The following is a 24,321-nucleotide window of genomic DNA, read 5'->3' as shown; positions in this document are numbered from 1 at the left end:
TTCATTTTGTTAAAAGGGTGTATCACATTGGCTGATTTGTGCATCCTGAACCAGTCTTGCATTCCTAGAATAAATAATCATGATGTATGATCCTTTATTAATGTTGAATTTGATCTGCTAATATTTTGTTGAGGATTTTTGCATCTGAGTTTATAAGGGATATTGACCTGTAATTTTCTTTTCTTGTGGTGCCTGTGCATCCATGCATGCTCAGTCGTGTCCAGCTCTTTGTGACCCCACGGATTTTTGTAGCCTACCAGGCTTTTCTGTCCATGGGATTTCCCAGAATACTGGAGTAGCTTGCTATTTTCTTCTCCAGTGGTATCTTTGTCTATACTGGTAAATGATGAAACCAGGATTCACATTCAGGATGTTTAACTTCAAAATTCTGCCTTTTACCATAATTTATATGTGGCTTCTAATTAATTGAAAGATAGAAAATCATAATCTAGTAAATACATACATAGAGACAGAACAAAAAGTAGACAGAAAAAAGTAATAATTACAAGTCTTTCTTCCTTCAAGTTCTACACAACTGTGAGAGTTGTTGCTTTTTCTTCAGCTTTATTATATTAATAGTATAATTGACAAATAATCTTGGGAGTTTTTAAAACTGAATTTAAAATTGTAAAGATGCCATTGTCATTTAAAAGGCAACCAACAACTGTCTGTTTGTAACTGGGCATCATTCCCGCCTTTCTATTGTAAGGCAGGGTCTAGAGGCCCAAGGCTGCATTTGTCTGGTCTGCAGATTAGATTCCACCATTGAGAGACATTTTCAGTGACATCCAGAAGCTCTGCTGCTTCCCTTCTGGCAGCTGTGGGCAGATGCATGGGTTTGGCCAGTGTGAAATTTCACAACGGCCTGTGGATGCTCCCCTATGAGTCACCTGCCTTAAAGAAGCAGAAACCTGGCCATCCCCCAGATTCCAGGGTCCCTGTGGTTCCCTGGAAGCTACCTGAAGCCCTGGGAGCCCCCAGCAGCTTTTCCTACCTGCCCCGCAGCTCTTTCACTCTTTCATAAGCACATAATAACCTGTATCAGGTGTGTTCCACTTGTAATTCATTATGCAATAGTATTAACAATTGGAACAAATTATATTTCTAAAGCTTCACAAGGGTGTCACATTATCTATGTGCATGCTCAGTCACTTCAGTCATGTCCAACTCTTTGTGACCCCATGGACTACAGCCCGCCAGGCTCCTCTACCCATGGGATTTTCCAGGCAAGAATACTGGAGTAGGCTGCCATGCCCTCCTGCAGGGGGTCTTCCCGACCCAGAGATAGAACCTGGGTCTCTTTCATTGCAGGCAGATTCTTTACCACTGAGCCACTAGCCTTTCAGCTCTGCACACGCTCTCCCTAGATCCACTCCTGTGGCGCTCCTGTCACACAGCCCAGCCCTGGAGGGGCCCTCACCTGCCCAAGCTCTTCATTAAGATTGGATGTTCTGGCCATGGCATAGACATTATTTCCCTTAAAATGCATATCTTCATCCTGAAAGAAACAAACAAAATAGCCAAGCCACACAGACAGAACTAAGCTTAAAACTTCTTCAGGAAGTCCATACTGCCACTGATCTTCTGATGTGCTTGACATTTATAAAGAATTCACAGTGGAGAGTCCAGAATACTTGGTTTGGGATACATATATGCTAGTTTTTCACATGGGTTGGCAGAGTCGATTCAGGAGAAGCAAAGCCATGTAGAAACAAAGGTCAAGGTGATTTGGAAGATGTGGCTTTCAATCCTGGCTGTGCCTCAGGCACGCTGTATGGCCTTAAGTGTGTCTCAATTGCTATGTCTATCAGATAGGGTAGTAACAGGGACCTCCCTCCTGGCACTACTCAGAGCTACTGCAAAGATCAGATGAGAACATATGTGAGGGCACTTTGTCTAATTTGTGGTTGCTAAAATAATACTCCCGTTCAAATGATGGTAGTTCATCAACATATTGGAAGGATCCTGTTAAGGCGACATCCAAAGAGAATTTTATTTCAAAGAAGAAAGCAACACAACATTGTAAAGCAATTGTCCTCCAGTTAAAAAAAGAATAATAATACAGATCAGCAAATGCAAACTACTATGAATTACTGTGTGCCATATGCCTGAAACTAACACAATATTATAAATCAACTATACTCCAATAAAGAAAGAACAATATAAAGACAAAAAAAAAAAAACTAAAAGTGACAACACTACACACAGATTTGAAAATCTGTTCAGTCACAGCTGACAAAGTATTAACTTCAGTCAATACATGGTTGTCACCTAATAAATATTTTTCTTAATTTGAAGGAATGCTGAAATGCCATTGTTTCTGTCATTCTTGCCAAGCAAGCTCTGTAAATCTATTGTAAGTCTATTGGACTCTCCATTGTGAGTATCTTAAGTTTTAATAGTGGACTGTTTCTCTACACTTGCTACTAAGCCTCTATCTCTTAAATATTTCTGATTGTCTGGAAAATATATATATATAGGGAAAATGTTGTGTCCTCAAGAGTGAGTCAAAGGCGTCCAGGCACTGCTGAGTCAGCCTTGGCTCTTGGCCCGTTAGCTGCATTGGCCCCACCACAAGAACTCACTCACATTGATTCTCGAAACCAAAGCCATAACCCATGAGAAAACTGTCCTAATTTCCTGAATTTACTACTCACCCAGTTTATAAACAGAGCTTGAATGTATTTCACAATTTCCAGAGTGACCAGTAGACTAATGGGGATGAGATTGTGGTATAAGATGATGAATACCAAAAGGTCAAACCCAAAGCTGTGATAATCTGTGGGAGAAAAATCAGAGGAACCACGTTGCAGCTTCAGGTGATATCTTTATTCATCTGTGTTCTCATCATTACTTTTTAAAATTGTGGAATTTTTCTCCATGGAAATTATTATTAAGAGTATAATTAAGTGGACACAGATATAAAATAGTTTTTAAAATATTAGCTAAGTAACAATCAACCATGCAATAGAGTGCACAGAAACATGGGGATACAATTTCTAATAAGACTTAGATCCTGCCCTCAGAGAACTTCAGATATAGCTTGAGAAAGTGGGATGAGTCAGGAACTACAGCAGGACGAGCTCTGTGAGGTGTGTAGAGGCAAAAACACAAAGTTGGAGGCAAAGAAATGGGTCTTGGAAAAGGTGGTGAGCAAAGCATTGAAGAGAGGAAGTTGCTAAACACAGGAGATGAGGAGGGGGTGATGAGGAGGACCTTTTAAACTGCCTGTAACAGTAGGTTTGAGGGCTTCCCTGGTGGCTCAGTGGTAAAGGACCTGCCTGCCAATACAAGAGACCCAGGCTTGATCCCTGGGGCAGGAAGATTCCCCTGGAGAAGTAAATGACAACCCTTTCCAGTATTCTTGCCTGGGAAATACCATGGACAGAGCCTGATGGGCTATAGTCCATGGAGTTGCAAGTCAGACATGACTTAGGGACTAAAGTAACAACAACCACCGTAGATATGAAGCGAAAGAGATAATTATTATAATGATTTTTTAAAACCCAGGGAAAGAAGTAAAAGATATTTTACTTGAAAATATCTAGAAATTGTTCAGAGGATCTATATGTACTGCCTTATATTTGTCCTCCTGACAACTTGCATCTCAGCTGCTGCTGCCAAGTCGCTTCAGTCATGTCCGACTCTGTGTGACCCCATAGACGGCAGCCCATCAGGCTCCCCGTCCCTGGGATTCTCCAGGCCAAGAACACTGGAGTGGGTTGCCATTTCCTTCTCCAATGCATGAAAGTGAAAAGTGAAAGTGAAGTCGCTCAGTCGTGCCCGACTCTTAGCAACCCCATGGACTGCAGCCCACGAGGCTCCTCCGTCCATGGGATTTTCCAGGCAAGAGTACTGGAGTGGGGTGCCATTGCCTTCTCCGTTGCATCTCAGACTTACACATTAAATTTACATAGTTGAATTACTGGAGGAAGAAGTTCTAACTAAATACAAAGGAAGTTGTCAAATGCTCGCAAACAGGTCCTCTCAGGGGAAGTTAGAGCAACACAGAATCCTCACGTGATAGATTAGAAAAGGTGGAAAGATGTAAGATGATTTACCCTGAAAACACAGAAAGACAGAAACAAAACTGCCGAACTTTTCGTGCCAAATCACTTTAAGTTCTCCTTTAAACCTCTTACTGACAGAAGGCCACTCTGGCCGCTGAGTCCCCTCGGAGCTCCTTGTCACCACTCACTGTACATGGAGCCCTGCAGTGACTGAAGGAGGCAGCTACTGTCCCGTTTCAAATGAGGAAAGCAATGCTCAGGGAAGTGAACACCTTTTCCAAGCCCTTCTGGTGACTACACAACAGGTGCAAAGGTGTGGGCCTCCTCCATCTGACTCAGTCTCATGCCTCTGCCTGCCCTCTCTCTGCTTCATTCCGGAACGCCAGGATTACATGACACTGGCAGGACAATCCTTCCCAAAAAATCTTAAGAAGGAAATGTTCTATTTCTAAAACTCATTAACCTTCAGTGTCTGAAAACAAACAAATAAAGCAAAAGCACCAACCTCCAGTTAGAACGAGAGCCTTCCCTTTTAAATGAAAACATGGAAAGTAACTTACAAAAGTGGCGTTTTCCTCCCATGCTCTGACACTTACCTTTCTTCCCGAGGTACCAGGGCTCTGCTCTGTATCTGTCTTTCCAGTATATGGCTCCCACACAGCTCACCAAGGACATGACCAAGAGCAGCAGGAACAACACCAGGATCTGCATGTTGGTCACCTTCTCCACCTTGGATCTCTTGAGGGGTGATTTGACCGCATTCTGCATGATAGCAGGCAATCACACACCAAAAAGGACCAAAAACAAGCAAGACAGGTGAATTACACTTTGATGGTGAAGGAGGTAAAAAACTGCGATGGCTAAAAAGTACGACATCTTTTGCCAAATCACAGATGGACTGAAAGTGTGTGCATGGTTTTCCACCTCGCTTCTTGGAGCATCAATCTCTAGTTCACAGGAAACATATCCACATAGCAGATCTATCATCTCAAAGTCCAAAGTCCTAGGGTTCCTAAAAACACAAAATGTTGTGATCAGAGGCAATGCTATTTGTCACCATAGATTATTTACCTGCATGAATTTAGTTTCAAATCCAGTGTAAACGACTACGCCCAGGATCCACTCAGTATTTTTAAGCTGTGTGCCTCTCAGCAAGACCTGGTCAGGCCCAATTGAAATAGGGCTAAAAAAATTAAAAGAGTATTAGTAAATTACCACAGAACTTTTTCTTTTCACAAGGTAAAACAAACCTAGACTTTCACCATATATATATATTTCCTTTGTCAAGCTCAACTTTCTGGACAAATAGCAATAAAAACAAATGTGTCTTCAAAGAAAGTGTCTATTTCTAAAACAGCACAGGAAAAAATTGCTTTGTTATCCATTTCTCACCATTTCAAAGATATGTAGGTTAAAAATTTTAGAGAGTAAAACATTCTTTATACTTAGAGTGACTATAAAAGTAATTGTCAGGGAAGATTAAGTGGACAAAAAAATGTTTGAGAAGGAAAAAAAATGATACCTTTTCTCTTTTAGGTACAAAGTTCCCGTGAAACTGTTGAAATGAAAATTAGGCTCTTCACATTTGATTTTTCCAGATAGGCTTGACAATTCCTTTTCTGTTTTCATGGTAGCTGTTTCTGATAAAGCCTACCAAATAAAATTAAAGGAAAAAATGAAAACAGAATTTTCACAGCAAAGTTCAATGTCTCATTATTGTTGTTGTTCTGTCCAACTCTTTGTGATGCCATGGACTGTAGCCCACCAGGCTCCTCTGTCCATAGGATTTCCCAGGCAAGAATACTGGAGACCGTTGCCATAATGGCTAATAAAAGAATATTATGAAAGTCAGTGTCTGAAAATGTATTGTACTTACCAAACAAAAAAAAATTTATATCAAACGTTAACATAAACTTTGCTAGAAGGCTTTGCCATACCAACATTTTGCAAATAATTTTAATGAGGTCAAAAGAGGTATGAAAGTTAAGTTTCTATCACCTTGAAGTGAAATTATAATGATCACAATCAAACACCATATAGTATTTGATAGATTTATGCCTACAACTGATGATGCTCAACTGTGGATCACACTCTGACTAGCAAGGACCTAGAACAATGATTCCAAACTTCTCTGTGCATCAGACTCACCTGGAGTCATGTTAAAGTACAGATTGCAGGGCTGTGCCCCCAGAGTGTTTTTATTCAGTGGATCTGGGATAAGGCACCAAAACTTGCATTTCTAACAACTCTAACAGGATGGTGACGCTGCTGATCCAAGGATCACACTTTGAGAATCACTCACCGAGAAAATGCCTCATTCCAATGAGATGATCTCCGCCTTCCAGAGAGAAAAGGCAGATCACCTCCAAGAGAATTTGGAATCAAATTGTCATTAGTCTAACAATAGGAAATACTTAAAGACAGAGGATTTTATTTTTAAGTACTTAATTAGGAGAACTTTAAATCTAGAATGTTACAACTTTTTAATTTCAAATAAATGTGAAAGTTTAGTACAAATATTCTCAGGCATGCATACAAAGTCTTAAAAGTTTTGACACTCAGGAACCTACACTGAACCAGTTTGGGATGAACTTCTGTTAACAAAAGATACCTTAAATAAAGTCTGAAAGCAAGTTACCAACTTGAAGAAGACGTTTGCAACACATATAACTGATATACCTATTCTTATGTACTGAAAGTGCATGAAGAAATTCTTTAAATCAGAAAGAGAATAGAATGAAAAGTGTAATGAAAGTGTTAGTCACTTAGTCGTGTTCAACTCTTTGTGACCCCGTGGACTATAGCCCACCAGGTTCCTCTGTCTATGGAATTCTCCAGGCAAGAATACTGGAGTAGGTAGCCATCCCTTCTCCAGGGGATCTTTCCCAACCAGGGATTCAGTCAGGTCTCCTGCATTGCAGCAGATTCTTCACTGTATGAGCCACTAGGGAAGCCCCAACAAGAACAAAGACGTCTCTGTTCTTTTTTTTTTTTTTTGGTCTACTTTTTTTGTTGTTTAAATTGGATATTTTCTATTGTGCTTTCTTTCAATTCACAGATTCTTTTCTCCAGCCCTTATATTCTGCTGTTGAGCCCAACCCCTGAGCTTTTTTCATGTGGTTGGTGGGTTGCTTTGGGGGTTGCTTTGTGTGTGTCTGTGGGGGGAGGGGGTTAGTTATTGTATTTTTAAGTTTTTAAATTTTCAAATTTCCTTGCTGAGACTGTTTCTTTGCTGAGACTTTTGTTTCAAGCATTTTTGTCATTGCTCATGAAAGCCTTTTTTTCTAATCTCCCCTGTAGTGTCTATGTCAGATAATGCTTACATTTTTTGTTATTTTGGTGTTAGCATCATGGGTTGTCATTTTTCATTGAGTTTGAGATCCTTCTGGTTTGGGGTATGGTGAATAAATTTTGACTGAAACCGGACAGCTTGCATGTTACATGTATTATGTTACATGATACTAGACATCATTTAAACCTTAGCTGGCTTCCTCTGGCACCTCTCTGACAGGGCATGAAAGTGCTATCTCATTACTGCATGATGGGGGATAAGCAAACAAGTAGCAAACTTGACCTCTTTTGATGGCCAAGTTGAGGGGGTGGTCAGGTATAGCTGGGCAAGGGTGAGAGCCCTGATCACCATGTAGACCTTCAACAACACCTCCCTGGCTTAAATGGGTTGCAATGCCTTGTTACTACTGTCCACATGGTCTCCTAATCCTAAAGGAAATGAACCCTGAATAGTCATTGGAAGGAATATCTTTCCTATCTCCTGGAGTTTGCTCAAATTCATGTCTATTGAGTTGGTGGTGCTATCTAACCACCTCATCCTATGCCACCCCCTTCTCCTTTTGCCGTCAATCTTTCCCAGCATCAGGGTCTTTTCCAACCAATCGGCTCTTTGCATCAGGTGGCCAAAGTATTGAAGCTTCAGCATCAATCCTTCCAATGAATATTCAGGGTTCATTTCCTTTAGGATGGACTGGTTTGATCTCCTTGCTGTCCAAGGGACTCTCAACAGTCTTCTCTAACACCATAGTTCAAAAGCATCAATTCTTCAGTGCTCAACCTTCATTATTATCCAACTGTCACATCCACGTGTGACTACTGGGAAAACCACAGCTTTGACTATGTGGACCCTGAGATAAATGAGGCCAAAGAAAGAACAGGGAACTAGCCATCACATTGTTCCCAGGGTCCCAAGGTTCTGCTATCTGGCTTCTTCTTTCAGTTTTTCAGAGTCTTATGTTTGTTTTTTATATAAAAGCCAAAGTCTTTAGTTGTACTTAGCAGGAAAAAATAGGTAAAACAATGTCTACTCCATCTTTGCAGAAACAGAAGTCTGTAATTGAATTTTTAAAAAATCAGGTAGGTACCAAACTATTACCATGATTAGCACTGAGGACAAAGGTGGGATTTGGAAAGTGACAGAGGCAAAATAAACTCATTTTCTCAATTACTTTTACAAGGATGATAGATTTAACAAATTCTAAACCCGTTTTCTATTTTCAAATCAAGTTAAAGTTTGCAGTAAAGATAGCAACAGACATGCAAATAATCAAATATAAAACCAGGGACTTCCTTACTTAAGCAAACTAACAGAGCAAAGATCAATGCCCTTTTCTCCATTAATGAAAAGATAATTGAACACTTCCTCTCCCTACTCTTAATCACATGCTAATCTAAAGTTCAGATGGTAGTTTTAAAAGCAATGATATATAAGACCACCCAGTGTTCATTTATATTCTCATTTAATCTGGTTATGGACAACTTCCCTGGTGGCTTAGCCAGTAAAGAATCTGCCTGCAATGCAGGAGACCTGGGTTCAGTCCCTGGGTTGAGAAGATCCCCTGGAGAAGGGAATTGCTTACCCACTCCAATATTCTTGCCTGGAGAATCCCATGGACAGAGGACCCTGGTGGGCTACAGTCCACAGGGTGCCAAACAGTTGGACATGACTGAGCGAGTAACACACTTTGATCTAGTTATATTTATTCAGGACAGTTTTATCATCAAATCATCAGCAGAAATATCAAACTCAAAACAAAATGCATAAAGGTGTGTCATCCTTTACGACCTGAATTTTATAGAATATGATTTTTCTTGCAGTAGTGAGTGACACATTCATGTAGTTCTCACTTATTCTTTTGAAAGTACCTTCTAAATATCTCATGAGAATAAATTACATCCATTTATTAGTGGTGAGACCATTTTCATCATGAAAAAAAAGTAAATTTTCTACATGACAAAACTTGACACTGTGGACTCAAGTATAAAGTTAGGAATTAGAAAGACATCTCAGGACTTCCCTGGTGGGTCAGTGTCTGAGACTCTAGGCTCCCAATGCAGAGGGCACAGGTTCCATCTCTGGTCAGGGATCTAGATCCCATGTGTTGCAACTAAGAGTTCAGGTGCTGAACCTGGACCAGGTGCAACCAAATAAGTAAATAAAGGTGCCTTTACCTGCCGTATTTTTAGATTTGTCTCTCCATCCAGATTAGATGTTGCAACAAAACATGTTGCCTGAGGTTCACTAAAGAAAATAAAATGAATGATACTGAATCAATATCTCTCCAACAAATTAATTTCCCAATAATTGTAACCATGAAATATGATCTACATCAGTAAGGATTCTTCAGAACTGAAAGGACCACAACAACTACCTTGCCAGTGGATTTCAGCAGTCTAATCCTACAAGCCCAAGAGTCCTAATCATTGAGCTGCCAGGGAATTCCCTAAGGTTGGTTTCTGTGTAGAAAGGAATCTCACTTTTTGCTATGTGGGTAACCAGTTCCAAAACATTACTATTTAACAGCCCGTCCTGTTACCACTGGCATCCCTGGTGGCTCAGATGGTAAATAATCTGCCTGCAATGCAGGAGACCTGGGTTTGATCCCTGAGTTGAGAAGATCCCCTGGAGAAGGGAATGACAACCCATTCCAGTACTACTGCCTGGAGAACTCCATGGACAGAGGAGCCTGGCAGGCTACAGTCCATGGGGTCATAAAAGAGTCAGACATGACTGAGCAACTAACTCTAACTCTGACTCCTGTTACCACTGAAGCAGAGTGCCACCACTGTCATGCATCAAAGCTCCAACATGTACAGATGTGTTTCTGGATTCTCTGTTACCTCCCATGATTCTAGTTGTTCTGTTCCTGTGCCAATATTAACCCGTCTAAACTGCTACAAATTGAAAATCATCTCTTTAAATGAAGTCAGGCAACTACCCTCAAATTATTCTTTTCTAAATTTATTTTTAATTGGAGGATAATTGCTTTACAATGTTGTATTGATTTCTGCCATACATCAACATACATCAGCCATAGGCATACACATGTCCCCTCCCTCTGGAACCTGCCTCCCACCAACCCATCTCACCCCCTTTAGGTTGTCACAGAGCACCAAGCTGAGCTCCCTGTGTTACAGAGCAACTTCCCATTACCTATCTATTTTACACATGCGTGCTAAGTTGCTTTAGTCATGTCTGACTCTTTGCAACCCTATGGACAGTAGCCTGCCAGGTTCCTCTGTCTATGGCATTCTCCAGGCAAGAACACTGGAGTGGGTTGCCATTTCCTTCTCCAAGGGATCTTCCCAATGCAGGGAACAAACCCACATCTCTTATATCTCCTGCACTGGCAGGTGGGTTCTTTACTGCTAACGCCACCTGGGAAACCCCATGGTAAAGTATATATTTCAAGCTCCTCTCTCAATTCATCCTACCCTCTTCTTCCCCTGCTGTGAGTTTGCTCTCTATGTCTGAGTCTTTATTCCTATTCATAAGTGCCTTGACTGTTCTCAGCCCTTTGCTCTTCCAAATACATTTATATTAACATTGTCTTTGACTTTCTGTATCTTATGATGTCTTGACATCTTACAAATCGTGTTGGCTGGAGAGAGACTGCAACTCTCAAGGGCAATTGATCCTTAGAGACAGAGAAGGGCTCTACCAGGAGTGTGCCTTCACGTGCAAACCAGCCAATCCTGAGTCTATGCGCCCTAAACACCTACTTTATCTAACTTTCACACACTTGTGCCCTAAATCATCCCAGGGCCTGGTACTCGGCAACAGGAGACCTATAGCCCAGAGCCCAGCAGAATAAGCCAAGACTGTTGTTGCTGTTCAGTCGCTAAGTCCAGTCCAACTCCAGTCCAACTTCTCGTGACTCCACGGACTGCAGCAGGCCATGCTTCCCCGTCCTTCACTATTTCCTGGAGTTTGCTCAAACTCATGTCCATTGAGTCAATGGTGCCATCCAACCAGCTCATCCTCTGTTGTCCCCTTCTTATCCTGCCCTCAATCTTTCCCAGCATCAGGGTCTTTTCCAATGAGTTGGCTCTTAGCATCAGGTAGCCAAAGTATTAGAGCTTAAGCAATCCTAAATGGTTCACTCTGCCCTACCCTGACATTCCTCCAGAAATCTCACTAAAGGCTCTGACTTCGGCTTCCTCTCTCTCTCTCATTTCTGCCTCCTGACCAACTTCAATGCTTCCCCTTTGACCCTGCATGGCAGGGCATCTTGCCCTCTCTTGGGAAGTATAATGACTCCTCTCAATGGCATTGAATGTCATCATTCAACACCTGCACAATCTCAAATCCCACAGGTACAAATTAGATATTTATAATCAGCTCGTTGATTCCCATTAAAATATGTTTGAGATTTTGGTTGGAATGGCAGTACGCTTTTAGATCAGTCTGGTGGGAATTGACATCTTTATAATATTGAATCTTCCTATCCAAGAACATGATATTTCTCCATACATTTAAGTCTTCCACTAAGCACTTGCATATGTTTTGTCAGATCTGTTCTTAAGTACCCTATCATTTTTCTTTCTATTGTAAAATATATCCTTTTGTTACATGAGAATAAAACAAGATAATAAGTGTAAAATATTTTAGATTTGTTGAATGTCTATAGAAATTGTAGAAGAGATAAAATTAACCTCAGAATCAAAATAGAAGAAAATATGTCCAGGGAAATTAAAGAAAAGATGATAAAAGTACAGAATAGCAATCATCAATCTATGACCCAAATGCCAAATCTAGCCCCTGCTTATTTTCATAAATAAAGTTTTCCTGGGACACAATCATTCTATTTGTTTACATTTTGCCTTTGGTTGTTTCTGACAGTACAGAAAAAGAGCTGCGTAGCTACAACAGAGATTGCATGGCCCCCAAAGCTGAAAATATTTGCTATGTGTCCTTTTACAGAAAATGTTTCAATCACTGATCTCCAGTATAAAGGGATGGTGAAACGAGTGAAAGAAGAAAAGGCCTTTGGTTTTTCTGTTTAATTTCTATTTCATAACAAAAGTTCATTAAATGCCCACTAACATAACTAACCTGGAAGAAATCAGGACCATGTCTGCAGGAAGGAACTGCCCATTGGTGGCCTTCACAATGTCACCAACATTAACCTTTTAAACCAGGAGAGAAAACACAGAAGCATGAATTTTTAAAAGCACAATTAAAAGCAAACTCTGTCATATATTCTCAAGAAAAAGTATAAGATGAAAATTCTGGGGCCATCCTAATAAATTCAGCTACATTAGAACAACTGAATCTGCTGAAGCTTTCATTCCTCTGTGATATCCTCCATATAAATGCTGTCTTGTACCCATAACAACAGGTTGTGAACCGTTGACTTAAAGCCAACACCAAAGCCTTTGACTGTGTGGATCACAACAGACTGAAAATTTCTTAAAAAGATGGAAATACCAGACCACCTTACCTGCCTCCTGAGAAATCTGTATGCAGGTTAAGAAGCAACAGTTAGAACTGGACATGGAACAATAGACTGGTTCCAAATCGGGAAAGGAGTACATCAAGGTTGTATATGGTTACCCTGCTTGTTTAACTTGCAGGCAGAGTACATCATACAAAATGCCAGGCTGGATGAAGCACAAGCTAGAATCAAGACTGCTGGAGAAATATCAATAACCTCAGATATGCAGATGACACCACCTTTATGGAAGAAAGTGAAGAGGAACTAAAGAGCCTCTTGATGAAAGTGAAAGAGGAGAGTGAAAAAGCTGGCTTAAAACTCAACATTCAAAAAACGAAGATCATGACATCCAGCCCCATCACTTCGTGGCAAATAGATGGGAAAACAATGGAAACAGTGAGAGACTTTATTTTGGTGGTGGGGGAGGGGGTGCTCCAAAATCACTGCAGATGATAACTACAGTCATGAAATTAAAACATGCTTGTTCCTTGGAAGAAAAGCTATGACCAACCTAGACAGCATATTAAAAAGCAGAGACATTACTTTGCCAACAAAGGTCCGTCTAGTCAAAGCTATGGTTTTTCCAGTAGTCATGTATGGATGTGAGAGTTGGACTATAAAGAAGGCTGAGTACCAAAGAATTGATGCTTTTGAACTGTGGTATTGGAGAAGACTCCTGACAGTCCCTTGGACAGCAAGGAGATCCAACCAGTCCATCCTAAAGGCAATCAGTCCTGAATATTCATTGGAAGGACTGATGCTGAAGCTGAAACTCCAATACTTATGCCACCTGATGCGAAGAACTGACTCATTGGAAAAGCCCGTGATGCTGGGAAAGATTGAAGACAGAAGGAGGTGACAACAGAGGATGAGATGGTTGGATGGCATCACTGACTCAATGGACATGAGTTTGAGCAAGCTCCAGGAGTTGGTGATGGACAGGAAGCCTAGTGTGCTTCAGTCAATGGGGTCGCAAAGAGTAGAACAAGACTGGGTGACTGAACTGAACTGAACTGACTTTAAATGTTCCATGCAGCAACATGGAGGTAATACCCAGGCACAGTGGAGGTGTGTAGACCTCTAGCTAGGCCAACTTAAGTTCAGATCCATTTCACTCCTTCCTGACCACATAACTTTGAGCAAGAGGCTCGTTCTCTTTGATTCTCTACGTCCTCATAAACAACAACAAGTGGACAATATGATGGTTTCGAAAGACACACTTCACAGATAAAAATCTGTTAGCTTTAAATATGGTAGATGCTTATGACTAAGTTAAGCATTAAATACATTCTTACCTCTTTCCATGGAATCATTTGCCATGCATTCTGTCTTAACACTGAAAAAGAAACAGCTATGTATTCAGTGTAATAAAGATACCTTTTCCCAAAGACTACAGGCATTTCTTTATATTATCTTTGTTAATTTAACTTTTATATAAACTGAAAGATTAATATGCACTTTAACCAAAAAGAGCATATACATAACTAACATGATAGGATAATCATATATTATAATATAAATAGACAGGCAGATAGAGGCTGTATTAAGTCACTTCCAATCCCAAGAGAAAACAGTTTGCTGTTATATGCTAAAATACTGGCTGTAGCCTGAAGAGCAACATTTTTCCAATCAAATACAGAGACAGCACATATCAAAACTAGGACTGAGAGAATATGTAACACCCAGATCTCTTTTATAGACATACGAATTGTTAAAAAAAAAAAATTGTTCATATCCTGAATACTCTACCCTTCCCCATCTTTTATCTTTCCTTTTATTCTAGTTGATGTATTTACATGATTCTAACATATGGAAATTGAGTTTCTTTCTGGGTTTTGCTATTTATTTCTATATTTCTTTAAATACCAATATGTAATAAAACATATTACAAGTATCTACTTGATGAATTCGGATATTTTCTTAGAATGAACTAGGCTAAAAGCTAAATCTAATATCTTACCTATTGTGTTCTTTGAGTTAACTAATTTGTCTGCCATATGTCGTTTCTGTTACAGGAAAAAAAAAAACCACCATGATATCAAAAGTTGGAAATGAATCATTTAAATCACACAAGACACAGTGGGTTTAAAAAGAATAGAGGTAGTAAACCTAACTATAAAGCAGGTTTTTGGCTATAACTGATTTCACTTTCCTTTCTCCTTTATATGACTTCCTAAACTGAGGTGCGCCTTAAGGGAGGCTGACGACCAACGTGGTCAAGTGTGGGAGCTCTAGCTAGAACCAGCTTGCCCTGGCTGACATCCCAACTCTGCCCCTGACTGTGACAGCCTCATCAGACCACTGACTTGTCTGTGCCTCACTTTAAATGAATTCACACACACACACACACACACACACACACACACACATACAGATATACTGATACATAGCACAGTGCCTGCTGCATAGTAAAGTGCTTACTTGAAATGTTAGCATTTCATGTGATGTTTGTAAATGACTATTTGGCAAAACACATAATTGGCTATGTTGAATATTGCCTCAATTTAACCAAAAGCTTTTAAGTTTGAAAAATTCTTTCATACCATAAACCAATGGAAAGGCCTAACAGATTTAACTGATGACATAACAAGCTGGTAGGAGTGAGGCAGAAACATACGAATGACCACCACTAGTTATTTTAGAAACGAGCATTAGGACTGTAGGTGAGGAGGAGGAGACAACTCTAGAGAGACCCCAGCTGCAGCAAAAGAAAACACTGTTAGCTATCTGTCTTCTTTTATTTTCCTACTGAAATCTGCAGGCACCTGTAAAATCACTCCTCTGCCAAGGTTATAGGAGTAACGAAGTAAGAGCACAGTTTGTGTGCACATCCTCCTCTGCCATTTAGGATTCTCTCCTCTGGCTGGATTATGTCCCCACAGATACTATCACAGTTCTCAGAATAGATACGAAGTCCTGCTGGTCTCTCAAATACACACACGATTAAAAACGTGAAACCTCAAAACTTTAATTCACTCTTCATATCAACTATGGATTTAAAGAACCAAACAGTTCCAACCAGTAGCCTGAAATTTAAAAAAAAAAAAAAAGAGAGAGAGAGAGCAAGAAATACACCTCTTACATTCAAGGCAGTGGTTTTGAGAGGATTTACTAACAGTAAACTTACATAATCTTCTACAATCTCTTTAACGCCTGAAATTACAAGAATAACTAGCAGAGGCACCAGCGTTGTGTATTTTCCCGTCGGAGATACCTCTGGAATTTGCTGCAAAATAGAGTTACACTATTAATTTCATAAGCCCTTATTATATTTTGCATATACTGAAAGTTACACTGCTAATGGCATGATCCAGGACGTGACAACAACAGACACATTAAATACAAAGGGAAAGGATTCAGGATACCAAAATCACCCCTGGAGTATGACACTAAATACTTAAAGTCAAAAAGTCAAAGTGTTAGTCGCTCAGTTGTGTCCAGCTCTGTGAGACCCCATAGACTATATAGCCTGCCAGGCTCCTCTGTCCATGGAATTCTCCAGGCAAGAATACTGGAGTGGGTTGCCATTCCCTTCTCCAGGGGATCTTCCTGACACAGGGATCAAACACTGGTCCCCCACGTTTGCAGGCAGATTCTTTACTACCTGAGCCATAAGGGAAGCCCAGACACTAAATGTGATACACTATGGAAAAGTCCCCAGAGCAATTGCTTAATAACATTTCAATCATTGTGTTACCTTTCTAATCGACACTTTATTATGCTTTGGTTGAAACAGCTCAAAACCTCAATGTTTAAAATAGCATCTTTGGAGGAAGTTCCTTGGCAGTCCAGAGGTTAGGACTCCACACTTTCATTGCCAAAGCCTTGGGTCAATCCCTGGTCAGGGAACTAAGATTCCACAAGCCCCACAGCCAAAAAAGTAAAGAAAATTTTAAAATAATAAATAAAACAGCATCTTTTAAAAATAGCTAAATCCAAATGATCAGCTATATTAATCTTACTTCTTTTTGAGGAAGAGGAGAAATTTTTTGGAGGTCCAGAAGAATAATGTTTCCTGGGTACAAGTTACCTGTAGACAGTGCTCTCGGGTTACCCCCTACTGTCTAAATTGTGAAAAATAAAGTGATTGAAACAGGTTGTAGTTGCTTTCTGATGGATGCAAGGGTGGGTGAGGTCTGGAGTCAGACCCTTTAGTTTTCCAGATTTAGACAAATTCTTGTGCAGTCACTCAGTCAGGTCTGACTCTTTGCAACTCCATGGACTGCAGCACACTAGGCTCCACTATTCTCCACTATCTCTGGGCATTTGCTCAAATTCATGTCCATTGAGTCAGTGTTGCTATCCAACCATCTCATCCTCTGCCATCTACTTCTCCTTTTACCTTCGACCCTTCCCACCTTCACAGTCTTTTCCAGGGAGTCAACTCTTTGCATCAGGTGGCCAGAGTATTGGCGTATCAGCTTCAGCATCAGTCCTCCCAGTGAATGCTCAGGGTTGATTTCCTTTAGGATTGACTGGTTTGATCTCCTTGCAGTCCAAGGGATGTTTAAGAGTCTTCTCTAGCACCACAATTTTAAAGCATCAGTTCTTCAGCACCGGGCCTTCTTTATGGTCCAATTCTCACATAATTACTGGAAATACCAAAGCTTTGAATATATGGACCTTTGTTGGCAAAGTGATGTCTCTGCTTTTTAATATGCTGTGTAGGTTTGTCACAGCCTTACTTCCAGGGAGCAGGCATTTTTTAATCTCATGGCTGCAGTCACCATCTGCAGTGATTTTGGAGCCCAAGAAAATAAAATCTGCCACTGCTTCCATGTTTTCTTCTTCTGTTTTCCAGGAAGTGATGGGACTAGATGCCACGATCTTTGTTTTTTTAATGTTAGTTTTAAGTCAGTATTTAGACTATATTTCCAGACGTGGGCCTAGGTACACTCTCTATGTTGCCTTAGTAGTTTTGCTTGCTTACTATCTCTTTGTATAACAGTACATACACCTAGTTCAGCCTTAAAAGAAGGAAATTCTGCCATATGTGACAACATGGATGGCCCTTGAGAAAATTATGGAAGTGAAAAAAGCTGGTCACAGAAGGACAAGACTATGACTCCACTGATATGAGATATCTAAAATAGTCAAACTAACAGAATTATCAAGGAGAACAGTGGGTGCCAGAGGCTGGTGATGAGGGTGGGGGTGGGGTGGGGAGGGAAGCAGAAGCTGCTACTTAGTGAGTAGGAAGCTTCAGTTATGCAGGATGAAGATGTTCTAGAGATCTGCTGGGCAGCAAAGGTCCTACAGGTAATAGCACTTTATTGGAGATTGGAGAATTAAAAGTTTGTTAAGGTGCTAGACCTCATGTTAAGTGTTCTTATCATTATTGGGGGGGATGTTATTTTAAACTAACATGACAGGGTAAATTATATCTTTCAAAACACAGTAAAATTATATTATTATGGAGGTGGCACAAATGACAAAAGTCACTTCAAATATATCTCATTAATTCATCTACTGTTCACCAACATGTCTTTCAGCCCAGAAACAGAGTTTAGTGTCTCACTGAGTAAGTTAAATATTTGAAGAGGAGAGTTCTCTCTTTACAGTGCTTAAACTTATTCTCTGTGTCACACTCATGAGACTGTTATACCTTTTTTACTTCTTAGAAATCTGAACCTAACAACATGTTCAAAATATCACCTGCAATATAGTGATGAACAGGAAGAAGGCGTTGGCAGTTTTGCTAAACTGCAGATACAAATATCGAGGGAGAAATGACCACATGCTGTACTTGGCTGTGCTGTGGGTAGAAAGGTAGAAAGTTAACCTTCTGAACTCAGGAAACACCAATGGAAAACACAAAATTTGGTTATAACTCAGAAGTGGATAAAACATTGTTTTAAAATGCTGAGCCTTTTCTAAAGATATTTTGTCTTTTTTCACAGCATTCATTGTTATCTTTTAAAAAAAACCCAAGGTAAAACAAGAGTTTCCCCATTTCATCAAGTACTGTGAATACATAGGCAGATGTGGAGAACCAAGGATCTAAAAGCAGAGAACAGCATGGATGAGTCCCTTTGCTGTTCAACTGAAACTATCACAAAATTGTTAATCAGCTATACTCCAATACATAGCAAAAAATTCAAAAGAAAAAAAAATAAACACATGCAAAGGAGAAGGTAATAAGGAACACAACCTGGTAATGAGCAAAATTTTGATATATAAAAATATAAGTTTTGTTCAGAAAGAAAGCACTATAAGACTGAAAAATGATAACCAACTAGGAAAAATATATTTGTAGCACATAGGAAAAAGAGGCTAATATCTCTAGTATACAGTGAGTCTTTAAAAACCATTAAGCAAACAACATTCACCATAATATAAAAAGGGATCTAAAGCATAAACAAGTAATTATCAAAAGAATAAATACAAGCGGCCAGTAAACACAAAGAAAGCAAATAAACCTCTAATAATCAAAGGAATAAAAAGCAAGAGGCTTTCACTTCTCACAGCGATGACTGAGCGACTGAGCAATCCCAGCATTATCAGCAAGGACACGAGGAAATGTGAGCTCTCAAACTGATGATGCAGGTGTAAGCCGGCATCATCGCTGGTGAAGGTTGTTTAACATGTATAAAAGCATAGACAGTATGTCTTTTGGTCTAGAATAGTGTCTCAGTCTATTTGAGCTGCTGTAACAAACATACCATAAACTGGGTGCTTATAAACAACCGACATTTATTTCTCACAGTTCCAGAGGCTGGGGGTCTGAGATCATGGCACCAGGAAATTCAGTGTCTGGTGAGTGTCTACTTCCCCACTGACATTCTCAGTGTAACCTCACATTGCGGAAGGGGCAAGGCAGCTCTCTGGGGCTCTTTATAAAGTCAGGTCAGTTCAGTTCAGTCGCTCAGTCGTGTCCAACTCTTTGCGGCCCCATGAATCGCAGCACTCCAGGCCTCCCTGTCCATCACCAGTTCCAAGGTCACAAGTCCACTAATGAGGACTCTGCCTGAATGACCCCAACACTTCCCAAGGGCTCCACCTCCTAAAACATCACATTGGAGGGCTAGGATTTCAACATATGAACTTTGGGGGAATTCAGACCATGACAGAGAGATGATAGGTAGATATGAACGGTTTAAAAATTGTAGTTCTATAAATCCAAAAATATAAAGAATCAAATTCTTCAAATATCTTTGTAAACTCTATTGAAGTATGGTTAATTTTTTAAAATGTGTTCTGGGTACCTCACTTATCTTTAATACTTTCCTCTTTTCATATACTCCTTATATTCTTTATTATGTTTGGATTTGCCAGATATTATGCATGTTATTTTACCAAAATTTTGGAATTTTGAGATAGGAAATTTAATATTTCTTCTTTTAATTCATCCTCATCGAATTTGAAGAATTCCCTAGGGCAGGATATTTTTGAAAGACTCATGGACTAAATAGAATTAATAATTAGCGATCCAAAACTGCTCTTCAAGTACATTACATTTAATAACTTTTAAGACTATTGATATATAAAATAATTTTATTATTAAAGCCAGAGCCAAATTTAAAAGAGGTTAAATTTCTTCATCATGTGCCTTTTAAAAAGCAGATGTTTTATTCTCCCTTCATTTAGGAGGTAGTCCTCCAAAGACACAGTATTACAGTGGTGGGTTTCCAATTCTGTTTTCCACCAGGTGTGGCCTCAGGTTTGATTTCCCTCCTCCCACTGAGCACGAAATCTGAAGCCCTAAGTCACCAGAACTGGGCAGGTGTCCTCAGAAACCAGCCACATCAGCATCCTTGACCTCTTTGGGTTCCTGCTTTGCCCTCATTTTTGGCTTCAGAGATATCCTGTTTCTCTTGCCAAGTCAGTGACGCACATTTTTAAGCTCTTTGATTAGTTAGTTAATAGTGAAAAAGCTTACTGACTACTGAGCTCATGTATCCAACCTCTGGCCTTAGAGCCTGGTTTTAAAAAAATAAAAAATATATGTATATGTGTGTGTGTATACATATATACACATATATATGTGTGTGTGCTTATGTGTGTTAGTTGCTCAGTCATGTCCAACTCTTTGTGACCCCATGGACTATAGACCACCAGGTTCCTCTGCCCATGGAAGTCTCCAGAATACTGGAGTGGGTAGCCATTTCCTTCTCTAGTGGATCTTCCTGACCCAGGGATAGAACCCAGGTCTCCTGCAATGTAGGTGGATTCTTTACCATCTGAACCACCAGGGAAGTTATAAACATATATATGAAAAAAAGTCCCTTTTAGGCTTTTATCTAAACTGCCTCTGCAGAGTTTCAGTACTCAGCTCAGTGAATTCCTCAGGAAGCAGAACTCTTCCTAGCTAATGCTCATTCCCCAGCGGGTGATGTTGGTGGGTGGCTCCCCTGGCGAGTGCTTTCCCCCACTCCCTAGCAAGTGGTTTTGCTAGAGCACTCAGCTGGTGGGTGGGTGCCTGCAAATGAGGACAAGTCAGAGCAGAGAGCAACTTCAAGAAGCCTCTGCAGTGAGTTCCTGCAGGTTCAAGAACACTGTTCTAGCCTCAAGCATCCACACAAAGTGTTGTTTATTGCGGGGAAGACCACAGCTGCCTCCTTCCTCCTTCCTCTCCTCCTACCTCCACAGTCTTCTCACCTGATGGAGTTTTTGCAGAAAGTGTTCCTAAGGGGTTCGTTGAGGTAAATGGTGCGGGCCATTGGCATGTCTGCTCCTTGCAGAGACTGCCTCCAGCCCATCTTTTCCTCCACCTCCGACAGCCCCCAGAGAAGCAAACAGGTCCTGTGGCAAGAAAGCACCAAGACTTTATATGGAAACTCAGGTGAAGGCAGGCTCCAGGAAGGGCAGCGGGTACTCTGTGTGTGCATGTCTGTGTGTGTGTGGAGGGGTCATACACAGCCTCTCTTGAGTCCCCTAGGGAGGACAGCATTCTTTGCCCCCAGGGATAATGACCTGGACCAAGAGAGATAGGGCAGCCTTCCCCTGCTGCCCTGCAATGGAGGGGACAGCCAGACTCCTCCACAGCCCTCCTCCATACCCCTCCCCTCCCCTGCCCTAGAGGCTCTGGGTGGGCACAGGGCCCAAGAAAGGGGTGAGGGACCATGAATTAGGACCCAGCGGCTGGACCCAGAAAGAGGAGAAGGAGAGACAGAAGAAAGGGAAGCAGAGGAGGAGATGGGATGGGGGCCCCCTGAAGAGTGTCTTGGCTAAGGAGCAATGGCTCCCAGATCAGAAACCTGAACCCTGACCAAGATGACCGTCATCTAGACTAAAGTGCAAACAGGTGTCTTTCTTCAAGGGCCCTTGAAGTCACTTGTCTTTTTTCTAAAGTATTCTCTTTAGATGACCTGTAATTGTAACTAAACTTACTCTATGCCCTTTGAAATGTATGTAAATCTCAAAAGCCCTTTACCAACTCTAAGATTCAGGGAATCTTTCTCAAGGACCTGGGATATCTCTGAAGTACAATCATCCAGGACCATAGCAAAGGAGAAAAAGAAAGATATAAGCATTTGAATGCAGAGTTCCAAAGAATAGCAAGAAGAGATAACAAAGCCTTCCTCAGCGATCAATGCAAAGAAATAGAGGAAAACAACAGAATGGGAAAGACTAGAGATCTCTTCAAGAAAATTAGAGATACCAAGGGAACAATTCGTGCAAAGATGGGCTCGATAAAGGACAGAAATGGTATGGACCTAACAGAAGCAGAAGATATTAAGAAGAGGTGGCAAGAATACACAGAAGAACTGTACAAAACAGATCTTCACGACCCAGATAATCATGATGATGTGATCACTCATCTAGAGCCAGACATCTTGGAAAGTGAAGTCAAGTGGGCCTTAGAAAGCATTACTACGAACAAAGCTAGTGGAGGTGATGGAATTCCAGTGGAGCTGTTTCAAATCCTGAAAGATGATGCTGTCAAAGTGCTGCACTCAATATGCCAGCAAATTTGGAAAACTCAGCAGTGGCCACAGGACTGGAAAAGGTCAGTTTTCATTCCAATCTCAAGAAAGGCAATGTCAAAGAATGCTCAAACTACCTCACAGTTCCACTCATCTCACACACTAGTAAAGTAATGTTCAAAATTCTCCAAGCCAGGCTTTAGCAATACATGAACCGTGAACTCCCTGATGTTCAAGCTGGTTTTAGAAAAGGCAGAGGAACCAGAGATCAAATTGCCAACATCCGCTGGATCATGGAAAAAGCAAGAGAGTTCCAGAAAAACATCTACTTCTGCTTTATTGACTATGCCAAAGCCTTTGACTGTGTGGATCACAATGAACTGTGTTCTGAAAGAGATGGGAATACCAGACCACCTGACCTGCCTCTCGAGAAATCTGTATGCAGGTCAGGAAGCAGCAGTTAGAACTGGACATGGAACAACAGACTGGTTCCAAATAGGAAAAGGAGTACATCAAGGCTGTATATTGTCACCCTGCTTATTTAACTTTTATGCAGAGTACATCATGAGAAACGCTGGACTGGAAGAAACACAAGCTAGAATCAAGAGTGCCGGGAGAAATATCAATAACCTTAGATATGCAGATGACACCACCTTTATGGGAGAAAGTGAAGAGGAGCTAAAGAGCCTCTTGATGAAAGTGAAAGAGGAGAGCGAAAAAGTTGGATTTAAGCTCAACATTCAGAAAACGAAGATCATGGCATCCAGTCCCATCACTTCATGGGAAATAGATGGGGAAACAGTGGAAACAGTGTCAGACTTTATATTTCTGGGCTCCAAAATCACTGCAGATGGTGACTGCAGCCATGAAATTAAAAGATGCTTACTCCTTGGAAGAAAAGTTATGACCAACCTAGATAGTATATTCAAAAGCAGAGACATTACTTTGCCGACTAAGGTCCGTCTAGTCAAGGCTATGGTTTTTCCTGTAGTCATGTATGGATGTGAGAGTTGGACTGTGAAGAAGGCTGAGTGCCGAAGAATTGATGCTTTTGAACTGTGGTGTTTGAGAAGACTCTTGAGAGTCCCTTGGACTGCAAGGAGATCCAACCAGTCCATTCTGAAGGAGATCAACCCTGGGATTTCTTTGGAAGGAATGATGCTAAAGCTGAAACTCCAGTACTTTGGCCACCTCATGAGAACTGACTCATTGGAAAAGACTCTGATGCTGGGAGGGATTGGGGGCAGGAGGAGAAGGGGACGACAGAGGATGAGATGGCTGGATGGCATCACGGACTTGATGGACGTGAGTCTGAGTGAACTCCGGGAGATGGTGATGAACAGGGAGGCCTGGCGTGCTGCCATTCATGGGGTCGCAAAGAGTCGGACACGACTGAGCGACTGAACTGAACTGAACTAAGGACCATAGACTCCTGACTTCAGCTGACACCCTGCTCAAAGCTGGAAAACTCCTTCCTGTTGTGAAAGTGGAGAGGCTGTACTTTTCCTTTGGGTAAAGTGAATTTTCAAACCCTGGATTGTCCATGAGCCCCCTCTTCCCCACGTCAGCTCTTAAAAATCTCTCTCCCGTCCTTTGTGTCAGCTGAGTTGAGTTCTGTCTCCCTTCTTTCTGCAAGAGTCTTGAATAGTCTTCCTTGCCTATGTAGCTTTCCTACTCCGACATCTACTAACTGAAGAAGGAGGAAGGCTTTTGACC

The 24,321-nt window shown here is 40.9% G+C and overlaps 1 protein-coding gene across 1 annotated transcript in view; it reads right to left on the bottom strand.

Moving 5' to 3' along the window:
- The window catches only part of LOC138446783 (phospholipid-transporting ATPase IB-like), a 97,761-nt gene that overhangs the window by 62,670 nt on the left and 10,770 nt on the right, over positions 1-24,321 (bottom strand). The window contains exons 3-14 of the mRNA XM_069602123.1: positions 21,338-21,481; positions 18,395-18,494; positions 15,867-15,965; positions 14,700-14,745; positions 14,035-14,075; positions 12,358-12,431; positions 9,474-9,543; positions 5,533-5,660; positions 5,082-5,193; positions 4,601-4,772; positions 2,658-2,779; positions 1,421-1,498 (exon numbers count right to left, since the gene is read on the bottom strand). Coding sequence (XP_069458224.1) covers positions 1,421-1,498; positions 2,658-2,779; positions 4,601-4,772; positions 5,082-5,193; positions 5,533-5,660; positions 9,474-9,543; positions 12,358-12,431; positions 14,035-14,075; positions 14,700-14,745; positions 15,867-15,965; positions 18,395-18,494; positions 21,338-21,481 — 1,186 coding nt within the window. The remainder of the gene's footprint in view (positions 1-1,420; positions 1,499-2,657; positions 2,780-4,600; positions 4,773-5,081; positions 5,194-5,532; positions 5,661-9,473; positions 9,544-12,357; positions 12,432-14,034; positions 14,076-14,699; positions 14,746-15,866; positions 15,966-18,394; positions 18,495-21,337; positions 21,482-24,321) is intronic.

Source organism: Ovis canadensis, chromosome 10, assembly GCF_042477335.2.
Source record: "Ovis canadensis isolate MfBH-ARS-UI-01 breed Bighorn chromosome 10, ARS-UI_OviCan_v2, whole genome shotgun sequence".
In the NCBI taxonomy this organism is placed as follows: Eukaryota; Metazoa; Chordata; class Mammalia; order Artiodactyla; family Bovidae; genus Ovis; species Ovis canadensis.
This window is presented reverse-complemented; position numbering and strand designations above follow the sequence as displayed.